This window comes from Colletotrichum jinshuiense, chromosome 2, assembly GCF_051148585.1.
Source record: "Colletotrichum jinshuiense chromosome 2, complete sequence".
Taxonomy (NCBI): Eukaryota; Fungi; Ascomycota; class Sordariomycetes; order Glomerellales; family Glomerellaceae; genus Colletotrichum; species Colletotrichum jinshuiense.
Window position 1 is genome coordinate 323791 of NC_139309.1, and position 20956 is coordinate 344746.

A 20956-nucleotide genomic window follows, 5' to 3' on the forward strand; every position below is an offset into this window, starting at 1 on the left:
ATTAGATCGTCTTCATCCGAAACCTCTCCGATCCATACGGACTGATCTGCACCGGCATGCCGCCTCTCCACCGGTAATACCCCACGACCTTCTTCACCGCGCCACCCCAGCCGAGCTTCCTCCGCTGCCACGCCTTTGGCTTCGAACCGTCCTTGCATTTCTGCACAATCATGGTCGGGTTTACCGCCGAGTCGGCCGTGACCTCCATGTCAACAGCCCCAGGCTCTGGCATATCGACAAACATCTCCGTCTTGAGCTGGGACGGCCGCCGCAACCTGGAACCTGGCATCGACATGAGCGCAATCCTGCCGTTGCTTTCGTATTCATGGTGTTTACTGGAAGGGAAGATCGACTCGACTGTATCGGCGGCGGCTACCTCGAAGTAGACATGGAGACAGCGCAGCTGGTCCAGATAGATGATGAGAAGACATATGGCGGCGGCGCCGATGGAGGCAGCCCAAAATATCCAGAATCGCGGCGCGTTCGGTGCGTATTCGTCGTTCATTGAGAGTATGGCCGACACCACGGTGAAAGGGAGGAGAATACCACCTAGATAGGTGACTCGGTCAAGGGCGCGTTGGTTCGCTTCCTTGTCATCTGGCCAGTTGCCACTATTTTCTGGGTTCGGCCGACTGCTTTGATCTGGAAGATCCATATCTCGTGTCTGCAGTGCTGCTGTTGTCGGCTGTGTCCGAGGCCACCCTGGGTCTTGCGGACTCGCCATGGTAAGGTGTGAGATAGTAACTCGGCGTTGAATTCGCTCAAGGAGGTCGCGCCAGTCGGGATGCTTCATGTCGCCTATAAGTGGATGCCGTTCCGAGTCGTGGGCTAGGTCCATGTTCTGCTCGAGAGATTCTGTGGCTTGCCAGTACATAGTCGCGTTGTGCAGTGATTCGGACTGAGAGTACGGCGGAAGTGTCTCAAAGAGATCGAGCCACTTGTCATAGACAGCTTCGCAGAGAATATCAGGCAGGCTTTGCCTGGTCACACTCGACTGCCGGAATGCTCGCAAAAGGCTGTCCTCGAGGCCAGGGAGCTCGTCTCCTTCCGCAATCAACACGTTCCATATAGAAGTACCGTCCATCTGTGACTCGTCGATTTTCGTCTGCCATGATCGAGCAACAGAAAGCGGTCGCCGGGCTTTCCTGACCTGTGAAGAAGGGTCATTCCATATAGGCCGATCCAGAAACAGGACTAGGAGGGGAGTATGTCAGCATACAAGAAAGAACACCGGGCGAAGCCTGGGAAGTCATACTGTCGGCCTTGTTACTCATCCATAATGACGCATGACAGAACATGACTGCTTGTCCATCTCCCGACATCATATGGAAAGGTGCCTCGTCCATCACATCCACAAGATCCGATTGTCTCGCAGAAGGCTTATACCCGGGATCTGGCCCATAGTCCCCCCTAGCCGTCTTGACAAGTTCTGGATACTCAAAAGATACAAAATTCGAGCCATCGCCGTGCCTCGGGGGTCGGTATCGTCGTCTTCCCGCGTGCGCTTCGAGGAAGCCGACATTCACGTCCAGCGAGTCCCTCAACACCTGGACCAAATCAAGCGGAAGCCCCTGAACGATGGTAAGCCGCCTTCGGCCCACAGCCTCTCTCAGGAGATCCTCGGCATGGTTCAGAAGTCGTTGCCTACAGGTATCGTTCTCCCAATCGAGGACGTAAGCAGATGAACTGGACTCGGGGAACTTGCTCATCACCGACGCTCTGCGAACAAGGAGAGCTGGCGCATTGGAACGATTCGTGTGTTCGACTGCGTCGCTAGCTGTAAGCGGCGGCGACTGCTCAAACGTCTTTGATCCGGCCATTTCCACTTTTGAATAAGAAGATGAATTCTTTCTCCGTTTCAAGGTCGCGTGGTAACAGAGCACGTAAAGCAAACCATCCTCAACAGCCCAGACTCCAAGCAAGAGAAGCTGCCAGTTATAAAGGACTTACTTACCTTGACTGGCACACTTGTCCAGCAAGCCGTCAAGTGACCTGGGCTAATAACTCAACTGAGCATCATTGAGCTCTCACCTGTCCATTAGCCCCACCTAGTCCGACTTGGGCCTAAGCACTTGGTGTCCGCTCAGTAATGGCAGCTCCATAGCGTCTGTAGTGAAATGAGGGGGCTAATCCTCGAACTATAGAAGAATATCAATAGGCTTGCCACGTCAAGCCATCCCTTACTTTAGCGCGTAGAAAATTCGCGTGTGGTTCTTGCCGCTTTCCATGGCTTAAGCAGTAGATGCAGGTATGAACAGACGTTGGTCAAAGGACGGTGCACAATCGACCTCATAGGGCGGGCGCACGAGCCGCTTCATAGCCATTGGACTCTCACCGAAGCCCTCACCGAGGAGGGGATGGGCCAATGCTTTTTTGGCGGGGTCCAGCCAATTTCACAACGCGCCCACCGTGACTCACCGAAACAACTTCCCGCCCGCCCATCAACATCTTAGCAGCAGTTGCCGGACTCGCTGACCCGCCCGACTACACGACAACGCGCACCATGGAGCAAGGACGGGAATCGGTTATGCTGCACTCGCAGCCGGAGTTAACGCCGCTAGAGGCAGAGGTCCTCGAAGAGTACGAGAAACTGGCAGACAACATGAAAAAGGTTCGCCTATATTCCTGCTTGCACACCCCACCTCAAACCAAACACTGTTTGCACAACGAGGATATATGCTAATTCGGGCGGGTATATGTAGCTTGCATCGACATTGGAAGACCTGAGCGGCTCACCGAGCACCGAGATCCTCGACGGCCTGCGTGAGCTGGAGCGCAAGACTAGCTTAGTCTTCACCCTCCTCAAGGCAAGCGTGTACAGCATAGTGTTACAGCAGGAGATCGACTGGGGCGACCAGGCCGGCAACCAAGAGTGAGAGGCATGTTTGATCACGAAGGAAGAATACCGGGTCTGGGAACATAACATTTATACGGGGAAAGACGGGGAAACACAGCGTTTGACTGGGCAAAACGATGGACATACACGGGCAGATGACGAGACATACGATCAGAGGAGATACCCCCCAATATGCAGCACGGCAAAATACAACATGCCATCAGTTCTGGTGTCAACATGACGCAAAAGTGACTCTTGGAGATCTTCAGTGATGCGCTTTTTTTTTGACATATACAGTGGTATACAAAGTGGTATACAGATTAATATACAGATCCGCCATAGTACACTTTCCTCACGTCGACCAACTTCTTTCCGCGGCCGATGGCGATCTCCTCCGGGTCGGGTTGGTTCAGCAGGGCCTTGTAAACAGCGTTGACCGTGTTGTAGGGGTTCTTGGAGCGGGGGATTTTGGCGGACAGGTCGTGGATACCGGCCAGGCGGGCCATTTCGAATATTCTGTGGGAAACACGGAGTCCGAAGCCTAAATCATGTCAGGATAAGATCGTTAGGGACGGGAGGTCCGAGGGACAACATACCAGGAGGACGGGCAGAGAGCTTCACGACGGTTCCCGAGATCTTAGCCTCGACGTTGCCGTAAATGGTCCTGTTCTCGTATCTACGAATAGGTCTCAAGTTACGGATGGCCAGAAGCGTGGCCGTCGCCGTGGCGATGGTGGGATCCGTGGACTTGGCTTCGCCCAATCCCAGTCTGCCGTCGCCGTTGCCAGCGACAACGATGACGGAAGAGCTCCGAATCTTGCCCAGACGGGTCTGGTTAGAAACGGAACGAATGACAACTCTCTTGGTGAGAATGGAGAGAATGTCGCTGATCTTCATGCCAGTAGCCTGCTTGATCTTCGCATAGCGGCCCGTGGGGTCGAGGCCGTCATCCTCGAGGTCTTCAGGGGGCTTGTAGAGACCCTTGACACCCTCAACCTTGCCGAGTTCGGGGGACAGGGCAGAGTTGCCGTGCTCGCCCTCGATGGCTTTCCACGAATCCAAGCGAGAGGGGCGGAGGGGGTTCTCCTTGGTGCTGAGCGACTGCTCGAGCTCCTCGAAGAAATGTTCGTCAATTTGCTTCAACCAGTCGTCGCCTGCGATGGCTGCTGACTCGGGCTTCTTTGAAGACTTCTTGGACCCCAGCACATCGGCGTCCTCTTCGATCAGGAACTTCCTGCGCAGCTCAGGGTTGTTCTCGAGCTCCTTCAGCTCCTCCTCCGTGAAGTCGAGTTTGTCCGGGTTCGTCTGCTTGACCTTGCGCAACGCCCTGGAAAATGCCTTGCCCATGGTATCTTTCAGCTGGGTATCGACCCTGTTCGCCATCTTTTCGATGTAGTCGTCGACCCATTCCCTTCTCGGAAGCCACTTCACGTCCTGGGGTTGTAAGGGCTTCTGGGGTTTCGCGTCGATAATGGGCTGGATGGTCGCAAAATCCTCGATATAGGGCTGCTTGTAGGGATCCGTCCGTAACCGACCCTGGATCACCAAGTCTTTCGGATCAATGGCCTCCTCGGCAGCCTCGAGAGCCTCCCACTGCTCGGGAGTGTACTTCTGCTTCAGATCCGCCTTCTCCTCCTCCGTGTATTCGGGAAAGTGACGCTTCGCATACGAGTCGATCGCTTCGGTGTTCGTCAGACCCATCTTCTCGGCGGAGATGTTGTTGAATCGTGATCGCCTCCGACCGGACCGGCTAACGGAGCTGTGGAATAGACGGCATGGCAGTGCCGCCGGAGTGCTCGAGACGGAGACACATCTCGACAGGACGCTCCGGGCCGGGCGTACCGAGTTCATCACTGCGGAGAGGGGCGACGTCTCTGCGCCAGTTCGATGCCGGCAGCAAAGGGTATAAAGGTCGCCTGGGGTGGGTGTAGTCGCGTGATGGACTCTTTAGTTGAGCTCAGGGTCGCGCCAGATGTACGACAATTTTTTTGGGAGCTCAATTGGATCGGCGTACAATGCACAATTGCCTTAGGCCCTTTTAGGCCACATCATTGGCCAGAATAACCAGGCCTTCCTTCTGCCCTTGGCCCGTGCGGACTGCGAAAGACGGGAAGATATGTCCCTTGAGTCACATGATCTTGCTGCCCTCTGCGATTTCGGTCAGCGCCACAGCGAGAGCCCCCTGAGGCTAATTAACCACCTTACCGAAAGCACTGTCTTGGCCAACGTCCAGGGGATTGACTACCTAGGTAGCTTAGTGAATCTTTGGCGACAGGTGCTCTTCAGCGTCCATTGCTCAGCAAGCTAGTTCACTCGGAAGCAACTTACGTTTGCTAAGTGGCAGCAATTCCTGTAAGGCAGACTAAAACGCCTTCAGACCGGAAGCCGCATTGGTACCCGCGGATGTCCAAGTCACAAACCACAATTCCACAGCCTCTACTACCAGAGACGAGACGCCTTCCCATGAGGCGTAAGACCCCTTGCCATGCCGAAGTAACCGCTGCGGCTTGCCCTTGCGCAGCCAATCACTCGCCGCAGACATCAGTCGACTTTCTGCCGCAGGCCTGAAACGCGCATCGATGCCCCCCCTCCCCTGGCCGCTCTTCGCACTCAACCACCACGATGTCGCGTCCAGGTCTCACCCACCACCCAAGGCGGTCTAGCCCGCGAGGGCACTGTGACCACTGTAGGGCCATTTCCTCGTCCTCAGTTGCGCCCCAATTCCCAATTGTGACGTCTCCCGTTTCGAGAAGGCAAGCGGATCTTTTTCATACATCTTGGCCCTACCAACCTTCTACACTCCTTTTCTCTCCTGGCTCTCTTGCATCTCGTGTTCTTGCTGTCCAACAAAACCTTCTAATCAGGCCCCTACCATACATACATTTTCCCTTGTGACTGGCGCACTTGAGACTCAGACCTTCATTTTTTGACTTTCTATACACACCTTTAATTCCTACCACCACAGTTCATTCCGTTGCAGCTGTCCGAGCAGTCCTCGTATCTTCGTACCCATCGCCGAACGACCTGTCCACCACCAGTCTATTCTGCTGCGATACTTCGCGCCCCCCTCGTTCTTAAAACCACTCCACCGACACCGCAAATCCCGAGACCGCAAAGATGGGTCAATTTGACTGGTTCCGATCCATTGGCGCTACGCCCCAGGCCGTCGCCGTACTGAACGATCAACCTATTCTCTTCACCATCCTAGTGATCGTCCTCGTCGCCGTCAGTCTTCAGGGCCTCCTCCTGTGGTACATCCACTTCGCGACGTTGAAGCCGGAGCAAAAGAAGAAGAAGGAACCCAAGAAGGGCGCGAAGAAATAGAGGAGGCGGCGGCAGGAAACACATTCTTTGGAGGATTCGTTGCGACGGAAATGCAGTTATCTTGGTGGCCTGGTCACCACCGAGTCGTTGGGCGAAAAGCCAGAACCATCGCTAGGAGAGGCATCGCGGAACCGGATGCGACTGTACTGCACCAAGGGGTTGAGAGGTTGGATAATGAGTTGAAGCCAGGCTTAAGAGCCGGCTTGGCCTTGCAGGGTCACGCTAAAGGGGCAGATTCCACACATCGCGATGCCCGAATGTCACAGGCTGCATTCGACATCTATTTCTTGCAATATATCTCTTCATATATAAGATTGTCAGAGACTCAAACATGGGTACCGACGGGGCTTCTGTAATGGAATGCGTTCAACTGTCTGGCAGTAAAGTCATGCTGTGCGTTCGTTTACAAACCAATTCGCCATTTCATGATCTTCGGAGTACGCATCCGACCAAGGACGAGTATGATACCTTGGCCCCCAATAGTCGTTGCTGAAATCCTCAGATTTATTCTCGTCATAAGTTGACTGCGGATGGAAAGCATCACTTTCCATATGATGGCCGTATAGGCCGTTGATTGTCACCGTCTCCATTCCAATGAAACTCGCGTTGAAAAGACACTGAAGCCGGCTCATTAAGTGTGCTGAGGTTATAATTTATAGTGGAATCTTTCTCCTCTCCGCCGAAATCAAGGTCGTAATCCGACCATTCACTGTCTGGTTGCTCACACATAAAAACACCATGTTGTGAGTCCGTCTGAAAAGGCGACATTGGTCTTGCACTATCATCCTGGCTCGGTCTTTGGGGTATCGGGAGTTCTCCCTCATCGTGTGTGGTCGGATGGTCTAAGCTGGGCCGCGGCGAAAAGGGCGAATCTAGGATTCTAGAGCTCGAAAAATGAAGCTCAGCATCGTAGTTGAGGGAATGCTCAATTTGGCAAACTTCCACGCCCTCGTTTTCAGTAGGATTTGCCAGGTCATATATGCCGGTGGGTCGAGGAGAGAATGGACTGTCGTCAATCCAGCGGTCCAGAACGCTCTCGTAGAATTCATCCTCGTCGAAGTCAACATCTGGAAGTTGATATAGTATGTCGCGGTTCTTAAAGTGATTGTGCTCCATGCTAGCTTCAAGGTTTAGTTCCTCTACCGAGAATTGACCCTCTGACCCAGCCTCGCATTGGGCAAAAATGCTAGCATCTGTAGGCGAGGGGATGCTTTTACTCATTGCTGTCAATACAGGAAACCTTTGCTGCTGTATGCCTGCCTTTTGGAAGGGCGACAGCTTTGTCCGCATCAGTTGCCATAGCTGCTCGCAGATGTCTCCAGCCATATCGTCACTGTCACTTTTAAGCTGATTATTGATGCTAGGCTTCATCAGGTTGCCGTTACTTTTTTGTAGTCGACTCAATTCAACATTGGCAAGGTCCCGAAACACTGAAGATAATGTTGGCAGAAGGTGAGATCGGGCGGTGATGGACTGTATCCTGTTAGTCCCACTATAGTCATGACGCGTTTCGGAGTAGTATGGAAATTACTGAGAGGTAGTTCTTGTTAAAAATTTCAGGTACAAGGCGAAGCAATGGAGGTGTTGTCATCCGCACGACTGTCTGAATGCCAGCAATGGGTCTGCATCCGGACCATAAAGTATAAAGGCTGGCATCTAACAGCCGTTGTATCGCAGAAGGGGCTACCGTCAGACCGTCCATATATTCTTGGTTCGACAATGCTTCGAGAGTGGCGGTGTCCGAATCCAGGAGACAAACACCCGAATCTTGTGTCTGGGGAAGCTCGTCCACGTTGCGATGCAGGTCCTATCCCGCAGACAAGTCGTCGAGATCCCAATCTTTTGCTGTGCCGAAGGAGGACACAGGAAGGTTGCCAAGCGCCCCTTTCTCCTGGTTTATTGTCGTATTGCGTGTGATCGTCTTCAATGGCTCTCGATGAAAGTGGAAGGAGCATGTAAGATGCTGCATTGTGACGACCGCGATATCTGAAGGTACCAGAGGGTACGGAACTGGATCTTGGTGCTCGATTTTGAACGATAGCTGTCGTGAGCTATACGAGTCGCTTGCGTCGCAAACTAGGTTGATCCCCAACTGGCCCCAAATCTTTACATGATTGTTAGCCGCTGCCTATCCTTCGCTCGAGGTGATCATTACAGGGCAGTCTGTCAGGTATGATGCTACATGGCTGACGAGATTGAGGTGGGTATTCGAGGTGGCTTCTTCCTGGGCCACAGAGATATGCAGGCAACACCTATGGGCCTTGGAGACGAAAACCTTGCCCGCTTGAACGCAGGTAGCAAGCTCATCCGCGGACGAAAGTCGGGCTTGACTGCATATTGAGCGAAACGAAACATTACTCGCGACGGTGATGAAGGAAGCAGTCCCATAGTCACGAAGAACAAATGGGTCAAGGTTTATGACAGAAGTGGTCATAGTTTGAAAATAACAGCATGCCGACGTGAAGTAAATGAAATCTGAATTGGCGGGTAGTATTTGCCATTTTTATTTTATTTTAAAGAAAAGAATGTCGTCAAAAGACGGTAGGGCGGCATTGCATCGTTTGAGAAGATACCAAATCGGGCAAGTACATACTCGGGAGATGTACTTCGGGGACTTGTCGGAAGGACTGGCGATAGGGCCCTTCTCACCGATGGCAGCAACAAGGCAGGTGTGCATGTGTCTCTCCACTTAAGGCCCATCACTCCCGTCACACTGCGGGGATAGTGCGAACGATTCCCACCTGGAGCTGTCGCATTTTCCAAGGCTACATCATATGTAAGTAGGTGCACACAAATTCAGAGGGATGGCATCAAAGGCGCTGGTGAAAGGTCCATATATCCGAACCGTTGACCTCGCACTAAACTAGCCCCTACGCCCAGCGTTCTCGGCATGGTGTATCCTATCAGCTGTTCGGACGATAAGATAAGATGAGCATGCGAGTGACTGGTCAGAGGATGCGGACAACGCAGAAGTGCGTCCTTTCATACGGAATACCTCTCTCTACACTATTTTCTCCTTGCGGCCCTAGATGACATTCCTCTCATCCACCCTATTCTTATCGAGCAATTCTTCTATAATATAATTTGCAAGAATCGTAGTCTGAATTTTTAAATAGGAGGTTGACAATGGCTGGTTTCCCTATTACTTTTCGTGGCACTCCGTATACTCGGCCACATTTGGGTTGAAGTTCTCAATGTGCTCCACATGATGCTGGGGCCCCAGCGCCTGCTGTGTCATTTTCGGCAGGGTGCAGCCGATTTCCTGGGCGGGTTCTACACTAGCAGGCCATCTGCTGCCAACCTCTGAATGACGCAGGCACCACTTTACACTTCAATTACTAACTGGGATTTGCCTACTCATCAAGCCGAACCACTTCCCGGAACGCTCAATAAACCGCTGACGACATTACTTAGAAGACCTCGTTCAGGCGAAAAATTCTTCTCTCTCTGCTTAGCGAACTGCGCCTTCATACACGCAAGTGACGGGGCCCCATCATTCACGGGCCGGACGCCAGCACCAAACGCTCCATCACAAATCCACACCACACCAAGTCTATCTTGGCCGTGGCCACGGGACGACTCATTGCACACTCTCGCCCAAGGAAGAGCTAAGATCTGCGTTTGCGGTCCTGTACCGCGACATACCCGAGTCGGCATCTGACTATATCCACCCACACGTCTCATCCACGCCTGGCTAATCGTCCCCTCACGTCTCCAACACCACACCATACTTCGGCACAACGCACACTGCGCGGAACTGCGTCCCTGAACGCTCACTCGGTTTCGAGCATGCCGCTGTTCGATTTAGGTTCACTGTTCCTTGATCACGTCGTCTTCATCACCAATCTCGTTTACATGAACATTGCCCTCACCAATGCCGAACCCAGCCTGCTTTTCCCGCTCTATGTTGTATCGAAGTTGTTGGCACGCGGACCAGAAGATTGGGATTCACCTACGGCAAAATGGCCACCGCCAATGAAATGGTAACCAACTGCAGCTACCAGACTCCAGATGAGCACAACCGCTCCTCTTACTTCGCCCACGCTAGCGAGGCTCCCTCAACTTCTCTACCGACGCCCAAGTCTCCCCTCAGGCGTCCTCCGTTTGTCCCACGTCCATCTACCGGTCCAGGATTAGATGTAGAGGCCAAGGCGGCCGATGTTCCTGCTAATGAGCATGCGGACTCGAATGAGCCCAGTCCAAACACCGTGACGACTGGTAAGGAGAAGCAATCTGGATTCAAGAAAGTGGGACTTCGAGATCGGATCGCGTGTCATACATGGACCTGGTTCACAATGGTATTCTTCCAATTCGCATACGTGATGCTCATGGCTAACGAATAATAGACGATGGTATGTCGCACCATGAAGGTCGCCCATTCCGACACTAACACGATGCAGGCCACTGGGGGGATGGCAAATGTGATACACTCTCGTGAGTTTCCTTTACTTCCATTGGGTTGAACGCCTGCTGAACTCCAAGAAGTTTCATATCAGGCTGCTTGGCTTAACGGCATAGCTGTGGCCTTTTTCTTACTCAACGTTATTATTTTCATTACGAACTGTGTCTTTGCAGCTCTTCGATTTCGTTATCGGCCAGGAGCACTCAGACATTCGTTCACAGATCAGACGGAATCCCTCTTCATTCCTTCATTCGTGAGTCACTATGGTTGTTGTCTCTTGTTATCTGCTAACCAGCAGTCCTCCAGGTTGTCTCGTAGGTCTCCCAGCCGTAATTTGTTGGATAATATCTGAACCATCACAGCCTTGCCATCATATCGATCAACATATGCCAGTTTGGTGTTCCGCATGTTGGCCCCTGGCTCCTGAGAACTATGCAGATTGTGTTCTGGATTTATATCGCCTTGAGCATGGTTGCTAGCGCGACGATTTATTTGATTCTCTGGTCGACATTGTGAGCATCGACCTGGTTCACTCCTGGCTTACAGCCACGGCTTTGCTAACAGAACTGTAGAGTTTTCCCTATCCATACCATGACACCGACATGGGTCTTTCCAGCTTGTAGGTTCCTTCCGACAAAGATATTATGAAACTATTGCTTACCCTTCTTTGAGACCCTCTGCTTCTCACGGCGCCTTTTGGTTCTCAACTTATACAGGCTGCAACCCAGACAAATCAGCAAGTAGTGACACTCAATACTACTGCGATCGCACTCTGCGCGGTGGCTACTCAAGGCGCGGGATGTTTGATCGCCTTTATGATCTCGGCGGCCTTCATCTATCGATTGATGACGCAGAAACTACCCCAAGACTATCAACGCCCTGGTGTGGTATGTGATGCCTTGTTTGATTGGAAACGCAGTAAATCAAAGCTAACCAAGGGCCAGTTCATATCCATCGGGCCGTTCGCATTCACGGTGGGAGGAATAGGTAAAGACATCCCCTCAGGTAAAGAGAAGTCAATATAGCTGACTGTTTCAGTGCAACTCGGCAATCAAGCTGAAACCATTCTCCCTAACGATTTCCTGGGTACTGACATAGCCGTGCCTGTCGTCAAGATTGTGTCCGTTATGGTTGGACTTTGGCTCTGGGGACTATCCGTTTGGTTCTTTATCGTCTCTGTTGGATCGCTGTGGAAATATGTGCGGCCAGCGAAGAAGATGCCCTTCCAGATGACGTGGTGGTCATTCGTATTCCCCAATACAGCGCTGGTGACTGCTACCACTGCCCTCGGAAAGGTATTTCAGAACAACGGACTGCAGATATTAGGATGTGTCATGGCCGCATGCTTAATAGTTGTTTGGGTTATTGTATTTGTGACGATGATTCGATGCTTATACCAGAGGGAACTTTTGTGGCCGAAAGATACCCGATAGTTAGTGGCCATGTACAAGGAGAACTAAGTTGGAAACGGCCCAATAGCAGTTTCGTAAAGCTCCGTTGCGCCAAGAAATACATAGCATTCTGAGTGCATCTTAAATATAAATGCCCCCAACCACAATATCAAAGGAAATGATGGTTCCCGATCTAAAAGTAGGCGCATCAGGAGCATCAGGTCGAGTACGGTACTTCTAGGTGCTTGGTGTCACCGTGGTGTTCGCTTAAGGGAGAGCGGCAGCGGGCTACAAGTGGGGCCAGGAGCTCGACCAGCCGCTCACCACTGAACTCAGTTCAGTACATCGATTCATCTCAGTCGGATGAGACCTGTCCTCACCGAGGTGTTGTCGCATAAAAGGTTTGGCAGACTCATCACCGTCAACGCCGTGAATCTACTTCTTTTACTGGCATATATCATCTGAAAAAATGTCTTGGGACTCTTCCTCGGCGTTGCATCGGCGCCAAAGCAGCAGCACTGCCTCATCGAAGAACTTACCCATCCAAACGCGCCAGCAGCCCAAGCCAACAATCCAACCCAAGTCGAGCCACGTGGCAGACGACTTTCTCCAGGATTTCTTGGACCCTTCGTTCGACCCTGCGGCGTTTCTAAACGCCTCGCTGCCACCACTGCAACACAGCAGTAACCACTCATCACGAAATGGCGGGCAAGCCGTACCGCTCGCCGATCTGTCCAACGAGGCGCAGGCGCTGCTATCCCAGCTCAACATCCATACGACGAGGCTGTCGGGTACTTTGACCCAGCTTACTGATGACATACTGCGCAGCGGCAGTCGGCTTGCCTATGAGGTCGAACTTCTGCGAGGAGAGACTTTGAGTCTTGCCGAGACGATGAATGAGACGCTACAGGAGGACATTAAGAAGTTTGTGCCTGGTGGCTTGGGCGAGAGTGCAAAGGAACCAGCACCTAAGGGCACGGATGGAGAAGAGAGGAGAGCGTCTGTTGGCACAGCCAAGGCAGAGGAAGACACGAGCGGGAACGGAGAGACGACTACAGACCCGGCATACATCAACCAACTGCGGACGCTGACAGTAGTACGCTCTCGTCTCGACTCTGTTATCAAGACCTTTGGAGACGCCATGGAGTTCGTGTTTCCGCCGTCAGAGCTCTCAGTCAGCTCGTCGTTTCTGTCCGTCTCAGCACCGGACCCGGGAGCCGAACAGCACAGCACAGAGGAGAAGGGACAGCAGGTGCTGCAGAAGCTACGGGACGAGGTATCGCATCTCTTGACCAAATCAGAAGACCCAGTGAAGGGCATTGAAAAAGCGGCGCAGCGCATTGAGGAGCTGAAGGAGCTTAACCAGGTCTGGAAAGGTACTGCAGAGGAGAAGGGCCGGACGAAGTTCATCGAGAGCTTGGCCAAGATGGTTGAGGACCGACACCGGGATCTGATGAGGGAGGTGGACCAGGCGAGTCGGAGGGAGGGAAGCGAGGGACGAGCAAGGAAGGGCAGCGTCCATGCTGATGCCGCGGAGAACAAGACGTACCTTGGAGGATATGGCTTGATGAGCCAGCTACAGAAGCTCAGGAGCGGACTATAGAAGCCAAGGCATCTCGGAGGAACAGCGGGAAGGAACCCCAGCAGCTTCAGCCCGTCACAAGTGCTGTACAAATGGACAGTCACGCTCGCCACTTTTAACTAATGGCCAGCAAGCAAACAAAATAGGCGCTACATTACAGAAACCTTTCACATTTATTCTACTCAATCCCATTGCATCCCTCGTCCATATTCGGCAGACTCCTGCCGGAGTCTTGTCGGCATTAGAGCTGCCTTCCGGTGTATTCACAGACAAGGCACCGTGCGAACCACACCACAGTCAAGGGTCTTCCAGCGCAAATTTGGCGGAGTACAGTGCTACAGTTTTCCCTTCCTTCTGTGCATTCCACTGAACCTGGCCCCTGCGGAAGTCACCGGATAACCCCCAGCCAATAAGAAAATTCAGCCCCTCTAACAGTCAGGTACAGAATTACTACAGCCATTTTAGCGGGAAGGCTGACAAGGCAGAGAGGCAGAGCCATTTCGCAGTGCCCTCACCTTTCTCCGAACTTGGCCTTCCACACAAACATCGCACAAGAGAGCTGCCGCTGCGAATGGCTCTTGGTCGGATTTCTCTCTATTCCTGAGGAGTGAATGAGAGGTATATCCTCTCCAGAAGACGCTATCAATTTTCATCTTTCACTGCCCTTCTCACTTCCCCCAACACTCGTCTCGCTCGAGCTCCGGTTTGCGACGGTTATTCACACGACCCAGCCGACCATTACCCCGGCCGACCACACCGGTTTCCTCCCCCCTCAATCGGAGTAAAGAACTGCGATTTCGAGCGATTGACGCCTGAGTCTATACGCCATAAGCGAGATGGCAGCTAACGACGCAACTACCCCCAATCTGGGGGGAGCCTCCGGTCAACACAAAGTTGGCCGGGCCTCTCCAGCACCCCAATCGAAGCGCGACCGCAAGCGCCAGGCCCTTGCCGACAAGATCACCACTCTGCAAGAGAAGTTCAACCGAGACCGCGATCTCGGTTACCGCGATCAACTCCAGAAGGTTCAGGTCGATACCAACCTCGTCCAACGCATCGATCCGTACGCGGACGATGTTCTGAGCGTCATCGCCAGCCTGCGACAGGAGCATGAGGAGACGCAGGGACAAGAGGCGCTGTCCGACAGCAACCGTACTCTACTGCAGATGGCCGGCCCCAAATTCGAGGACTTTGTCCAAGGCATTGAGGACCTCATAGAGTATAGAGATTTTCATTTGCTCCAACACATGGTGAGTGCGACCGAAACTTACTCCGGTAGGCCCAACTGACATTCGCACCAACAGCACGAGCATGAGCGCCGCCTCCACCAGCATAAGAACGAGTATCTCTACAAGGTCGAGACCGCAAAGCGCGAGCACCAAGCCCTCTCTGCCACTCTCCGCGACCGCCTTGTGAACACACTTCTCTCGAGAAAATACCGTCTTAACAAGGAAAAGGAGGCTCTGGAGATTTCTGATTCCTCGGCGCTCCTGCTCCACCCCAACCAGTTCAGTATCACCAACCCGGCAAGCCCTGGTGGCACCCACGGAAAGCGTGCGACACGACTGCGCAAGGATGCCGAAGAGCTAGCCGGTTATGCGGATAGCAAGAAGCGCAAGAGAAACCCCGGCGAAGACGACGGCTCCCCTGTTCCGTCTAGGCGAGCGCTTGATCCCAATAGCACGACTCCTCTCTGGCAGAACGAGAAGCTCCGGGTCGCTGCCAAGCAGAACGGTCCTGCCTACAGTATCGATAAGCTCTTCACTGAGAAGGAACTCACCATGGCATATAATGCCGCCGCTGTCGCTGCCCACAAGCACATTTTAAGACACAGGGCTTATACGAATGGTGGCTCTTCTCCCGGAAGCGACTCTGGCAACGGCGACGACAATGTTGACCAGGAAAGCGAGACTTATCCATCCGCCCCGGCGATGGAGCGCACCAGCTCCCATGCCACTAGGAGTACAAGAGCCGGCATCAACCAGAACCTGATTGATGCTGTAGAGGGAGCCAACGGCCTGGAGTTACCCAAGTATCTCGAGATCATGCAGCCGCACGATCCCGTTAAACTACCGTCTGCGTCCGTGACCAACTATTTCAAGCCAGTCAGAGGAAACACTGACGGCAATCTACCGCAACCGCTGTCACACGAGGAGATCAACTCTGACATCATGGTTATGGACCTGTTCAAGAAGTATGATGCGAATCACAAGCCCGGCGATTCCATTGATCATCCTAACGGCAGCAGGAAGCTGCTTGAAGCTTCCATCATGCCCTACACGAAGACTCCGTGGTCGGGATTCAAACCAGGCCCTCGACCGGACCCAACGACCCTTAGGGAGGATCTTATGCCGATAGAGAGCAGCATTAGAGATGAAGCTCCTCCGCCGCTCCTGGCCGCCGTCGCTGCTGTCCCCATGAGCCGCACTAGCAGTGCAGCAGGCGGTGCAGCCATGAGTCGACAAGGCAGCTCCCGCGGCAAGGGTCGCAAGAACCAGTGACGACATGCAAGCAGTTGAATGGTGTTTAGGCGTTCGGGAAATAGGTTGGGATTTTGCATTGTACCCCTTTTAGGGATGGGATATGGACGACATTCGGGGGATGACTGCCCCCTTTACTGCGGTTAGACTCCGCCGCACAGAGCAAGTTTGCATTTTCATATTCGGACTTTTTCACGATCGAAGATTGCATGTCGTGGACAGCACAAGAGTTCAAGACACAGGGTGGCATGGCACAAGAGCTTGCAATTGCGGAGGGACGAGGTCTCGTCTGGATTTAGAACAGCTCACGCGCATGGATACCCCAATGCTCATAATCGAAAATCATGTTCTCATTGACTCATATACCCAAACTCCCGTGGCGGCAAAACGCTATCTCCGACCTCTTAAGGACCAAAAACTAACGCGCGAACTTCGATGCTCTCGCGACCTTCGGCATCAGCTCTCGTCCTTGGGTCAACGAAAGCAGTGTGAGCCAATCGTCCCCCCGCAACCCCGGTGCCATCCCGAAGTCCCTCGCTATCAAAGCACTCTAGCAACAGTCGTTCATCCCCCGTCATGCCGCTCAGGTAGTACCATTTCTGGTCAGGGCTGAACTTGATACCCGCCGTCTGGCCGGTATACCCATTGGTATAACGGTGCTCAATGGGGACAATGTCTGCATCGGCCAGAGTAGAAGACGACGCGAAGCCCAAGGGGAACGACTCCACGGGTTTCTTGTTCAGGGGTCTCCACACGTTGATGAGGCGGTAACGGCCCGCGAGCAATCTATCCGCCTCCTCGGGAAGGTGCTTCTTGATGCGCTGAATCACAGAGGCAGGCGTCTGGTCAATGTGCACGCGCGTGACGGGGTTGCGGTTGGCTTTGGGGTCGGCGCGGCGGATGGTGTGGTCGAAGAACAGGACCCTATTGCTGCCCGGGACATTTTCTAGCAGCAACTTCTCTAGCTCAGGGTAGTAGTTCTGCTTGACTGATTCATCGTCTGTGAAATCCTTCTCGGCAGAAGGAGGGAGGTTACGGATCACGGTGAAAGCGTCCTGGTCGAGGTTGAAGTCGGACTCGCGGCCGCGGATGTCGTGGAGGGTGGTTTCTGTGGGCGCGTCGCCGTAGTTACGGCCTGGTGGGCCTTCGGGGTGGATGAGGTTGTAGGGGGACGTGCCGTCTTCGGGCGCGGCGAAAAAGTTGAGAGTTGCGCGGACGTCGCCGCGGGGGACGGTGTCAATAGCCATTGCAGCTGCTGTTATAATTGTAGGTTGGGCCAGGATTGGGAGTCTTATGCGGGGGTCTGTGGCAAGGATTGGCTTTGACTTTTCACAATGAGAGGCTGATGGGAGTTGCCTGAGTATGTGTGTGATATCAATGATTCTGGCGAATTCAGTGTCTTCTTCATGAGATGAGATTCCCCTTCTTATATTATTTGATAACTTAGTCCTGTATTTCAAAGCAAGATGAGAAATGAAGCCATTCGAACCATAAGATGGCCCATGCTTGTGAGAGAGCAATCACGTCATTGGAATGATTGGACCAAAATGCGTCCGTGAAGGCTTCGTTTGGGGGATTAGTCAACCTTCTCTCGAGAAGTGGAGGTTGGCCAAGCAGACTTGGATTAGTCACGGGCGTAGGTGCAGGTTCTGAACCTCATTGTGGCTGCACCTGATCGGCTAATGCCCTGGACATTGAGGCTTCGGTTTACAAATCGCAGATCTACTGTGGTACAAGGATGCCTCTCGCCCTCCCTCGTCGGCTCCTGTAGAAACCGGCCCGCGTTCTAAATCTCCCGACGGAAACTGTGCAGTGCTATACAGAGACATGATTCAGTTCGCCACAAGCTCATCTTAAGCTTTGGCCTTTGACAGTTCGAAAAGCCAAAATCCTACGCCAAGATCTGATCTGAATGCAACGACGGCCCGGAGGAGGAAGGTGAAGCATTCCCTTGCCCTAGGACGCAAGGAGTGACTGGGAGGCCAAGCATGGGCCATCTGGGGAAGCCGGTCAATGATGACATCGCATAGTGCGCAAATGACAGTTTTAATGATTATTAGCACGATGGGTACAATTGCGGCTGCCCCTAGCATTGCTCCATCTACGCATTCCCTCTCGGGGGAGTTTTTTCAGCATCCGAATGGCCATGGCGTGCACCGGGGTACAGCTTGCGCCGACCCTTCAGCGAACGACAGCCCAGGACTCTCTCCCTTGCCTTGAGCTGGCAACAAAGGCTAATTTTAGCACGGCTTCCCCCCCCCTCGCTTGGGCCCCCAAATCATTCCCGACTTTACCAGCTCGATTGATTGATGCTTAGATTAATCCAACCTTCTCACCGTGAAAGCTCCGTTCAGCCTGTGATTGAGACCAAAAATACGGCCGGCTTGCAACGTCTCATCCATCTCCCGGGTATTCTACACCGAGTGGCCTCATCTCATATTCCTCTCATCGGGCAATCTCAGTCTTTACGGTCATGCATCCACGATACCTATACGCGTCGCGTCGATAGGCTTTTTACACCTCAACGCGCATGGTCTCAATGCGCGATTCAGCTCGATGCATTACTAGGGACGATGTCCATTAACCCGGACCGTTCAACAACGACTCATGCGCGCGATGCAGCAGCAACAGCCGCCCACCAGCATGCATGGGCATTTCCCGTTGCCATCCATGAACCAGCAACACATGGATGATGCTTCGAAGCCGTCAGTCCCTTCTGTACCGGCGAGACCCGTCCTCCCAGATAGAAATGTTGCGGCAGAGACGATCGAAGACACATATGTTCAGTTCATCCTATATTGCAATCCAGCTGTACCCCCTGAGACGGATACGGCCGCGTTGCAGGAGGCATTCCGGATCCCGCCCAAGAGCGGCGGTAAGAGCTTTAGCACTTTTACCTTATTCCAACTCATCAAGCAGCTGGAGACGAAGGAGATCAAGACGTGGGCTGAGCTAGCTCTCAAGTTGGGGGTCGAGCCGCCAGACCAGGACAAGGGGCAGAGTTCGCAAAAGATTCAGCAATATGCCGTTCGGCTCAAGGTGATTTTCTATCGCCAACCATGATTGAGGAGAGTGACTAACTCTCATAGCGCTGGATGCACTCCATGCATGTGGATGCTTTCTTTGAGTATTTGATGGATCACCCACACCCATACTGGACCGAGATTCCTAATGATCCAACTCCCGTGTGCGAATCTGGGAGAGACGGTGTGTTGGCAGAGGACGACATGGCTCTTAGGGCCCTCTTGCCACATATCCGGCCCAGGCGAGGAAGAAAACGGCCGGACGAAGAGGAATTCGCAAACTTCCCCTCGCGACGAGCAAGGATAGACTCGCCGCCGGCAGACAATGGGCCTAGCTCATCGCGGGGAGAAAACCTGGGCCCGTGGTCCGCTCACCCTGATGGACGGACCAATTTTGGTAGTTCCGATCCTCTGAGATTGGGCCCGGGTACGACATCAACGACTGGATGGCCTCAAGCTCCTGACACCACCCAGACACCGCTTACGGCATATCCACAGGGATCACTGTCTGCGCTGACGCCATCGACACGCAACGTGGGGTTCTGGGGTGACTCTGAACCGAGGTCCGCGATCACAGCATCACGGCCCAAAGCACCACACCGTCGACACGGCGCCAAAGTCGTATCTTCGGCATGGAGAAGCACCGGAGCAGGAGCCAGCGGCAAGACTCGCGGCAGGCCACCGATGAATAAGACAAACGTCGACGGCCCGTTTGTGGCCTTCCCGGCAGAGGAACCAGGTCATAAAGGTCCGAGTTCTGAGAGCAAAAGCATACCAGAAATGGTCACGCCCCCGACATCAATATCGACCATCTCTCCGCCAGCCGCGCCTGCTGAAATACACCGTCCGCCTCAGATTTTACGGCCGGCTAAGCCTAGTATCTCACTCCAGGTCCCAGAACGGTTGGGCGGGTCTGTGCGCCTCGCAACGCCTCCTCCGCCAGTCATCACTGTGAACGGAGATCCTCCCCGCGACACACACGAGGCAAAGAGCTCGACGGCTGCAGCCACGTCTCTGGAATTCCCACTGACCAACCCTGATAATGCACAAAAGGTAGAACCACCCGCAGAATTGAATACACAATCTGGATCGGAGGCACCACCGGCTGCGGCCAGCAACCCTCCCCCACCACTACCAAACGACATCCCCGTAGGCATGTTCGAAAATATGGAAGACCGGACCAACATCGATGAGGTGCTCAGCTACTTCGCTCACGAGACGGCAAATGGAAACTGGGTTGACGCACAGGACAACCCTATTGAACGCTGCAGCATTGCCGAGGCTTGGGCGCTTGTCCATACGACGGTGGAGAGGATGTGGCAGACCGCACCTAACCAAGATGCCTTTCTCATCAACCTTGCTGCTCTAGCTGGTGGTCGGGCGTTGATGTCGACGAGCAAGTTGAGGGTCAAGAGGGAGGAAGAGTTCGAGGACCGCGCCACATACAGCTGCAGCTGGCAGTTCAGGCTAGGGAACATTCGTGGCAATTATAACATGGTACAGACCGTCATGTACGAAAGGTGGAGGAAGCCTGAGGAAAAGCCGGAGAAGCCAATGATGAAGGGGACCATTGACGGGGAATCAGAGTGGGAGAAGAAGTACAGGGAACTCCTGAGGTTTTCTGAGAAGAGGGATAGGGAGCTGCAAGACCTCCGGGCCGGGATCGCAGCGAAGTTGAACGAGACGTTTAAGGATGCCAAGGAACTTGACAAGGATTAAGTAGGGATTGTCGAGTAACAGCAGCGACGGCAGCGACAACATCAGGAGGAAGTGTTTAATGATCCGAGTCAAAAGGGGAATTTTATCATGGAAGACGGCACCCAACACGAGGTACATGGACAACAGGAACAACAAGGAGCTCCGGTTTTCTTTCTAGAGCGAGCATGGGAGCAAAACCTTGCATTTGGCGTAATAATCA

The 20956-nt window shown here is 53.3% G+C and overlaps 9 protein-coding genes across 9 annotated transcripts; 6 read left to right on the forward strand and 3 right to left on the reverse strand.

Moving 5' to 3' along the window:
• Position 1: 1 nt before the first annotated feature.
• Positions 2-1820, reverse strand: EsH8_II_000093 (uncharacterized protein; the record flags this gene model as incomplete). Its single annotated transcript, XM_083263391.1, has 2 exons — positions 2-1194; positions 1256-1820. 2 exons carry the CDS (start codon positions 1818-1820, stop codon positions 2-4), a joined length of 1758 nt encoding a protein of 585 aa, XP_083120713.1.
• Positions 1821-2503: 683 nt separating this feature from the next.
• On the forward strand, positions 2504-2876 carry EsH8_II_000094 (DASH complex subunit Dad3-domain-containing protein; the record flags this gene model as incomplete). Its single annotated transcript, XM_083263392.1, has 2 exons — positions 2504-2611; positions 2703-2876. The coding sequence occupies 2 exons, from the start codon at positions 2504-2506 to the stop codon at positions 2874-2876; spliced, it is 282 nt and encodes a 93-aa protein (XP_083120714.1).
• Positions 2877-3156: 280 nt separating this feature from the next.
• Positions 3157-4687, reverse strand: EsH8_II_000095 (mitochondrial 37S ribosomal protein uS5m; the record flags this gene model as incomplete). The annotated part of the gene is made up of 2 exons (XM_083263393.1): positions 3157-3377; positions 3433-4687. The coding sequence occupies 2 exons, from the start codon at positions 4685-4687 to the stop codon at positions 3157-3159; spliced, it is 1476 nt and encodes a 491-aa protein (XP_083120715.1).
• A 1266-nt stretch (positions 4688-5953) lies between these two features.
• EsH8_II_000096 (uncharacterized protein) lies at positions 5954-6160 on the forward strand (the record flags this gene model as incomplete). The annotated part of the gene is made up of 1 exon (XM_083263394.1): positions 5954-6160. One exon carries the CDS (start codon positions 5954-5956, stop codon positions 6158-6160), a length of 207 nt encoding a protein of 68 aa, XP_083120716.1.
• A 3962-nt stretch (positions 6161-10122) lies between these two features.
• On the forward strand, positions 10123-11995 carry EsH8_II_000097 (voltage-dependent anion channel-domain-containing protein; the record flags this gene model as incomplete). Its single annotated transcript, XM_083263395.1, has 9 exons — positions 10123-10458; positions 10507-10594; positions 10646-10815; positions 10869-10876; positions 10925-11074; positions 11135-11181; positions 11235-11449; positions 11507-11549; positions 11601-11995. 9 exons carry the CDS (start codon positions 10123-10125, stop codon positions 11993-11995), a joined length of 1452 nt encoding a protein of 483 aa, XP_083120717.1.
• A 427-nt stretch (positions 11996-12422) lies between these two features.
• On the forward strand, positions 12423-13556 carry EsH8_II_000098 (uncharacterized protein; the record flags this gene model as incomplete). The annotated part of the gene is made up of 1 exon (XM_083263396.1): positions 12423-13556. The coding sequence occupies one exon, from the start codon at positions 12423-12425 to the stop codon at positions 13554-13556; it is 1134 nt and encodes a 377-aa protein (XP_083120718.1).
• An 815-nt stretch (positions 13557-14371) lies between these two features.
• On the forward strand, positions 14372-16036 carry EsH8_II_000099 (Sds3-like-domain-containing protein; the record flags this gene model as incomplete). Its single annotated transcript, XM_083263397.1, has 2 exons — positions 14372-14785; positions 14840-16036. The coding sequence occupies 2 exons, from the start codon at positions 14372-14374 to the stop codon at positions 16034-16036; spliced, it is 1611 nt and encodes a 536-aa protein (XP_083120719.1).
• A 383-nt stretch (positions 16037-16419) lies between these two features.
• EsH8_II_000100 (uncharacterized protein) lies at positions 16420-17262 on the reverse strand (the record flags this gene model as incomplete). Its single annotated transcript, XM_083263398.1, has 1 exon — positions 16420-17262. One exon carries the CDS (start codon positions 17260-17262, stop codon positions 16420-16422), a length of 843 nt encoding a protein of 280 aa, XP_083120720.1.
• Positions 17263-18622: 1360 nt separating this feature from the next.
• On the forward strand, positions 18623-20757 carry EsH8_II_000101 (ARS binding protein 2-domain-containing protein; the record flags this gene model as incomplete). The annotated part of the gene is made up of 2 exons (XM_083263399.1): positions 18623-19054; positions 19105-20757. 2 exons carry the CDS (start codon positions 18623-18625, stop codon positions 20755-20757), a joined length of 2085 nt encoding a protein of 694 aa, XP_083120721.1.
• Positions 20758-20956: the final 199 nt, after the last annotated feature.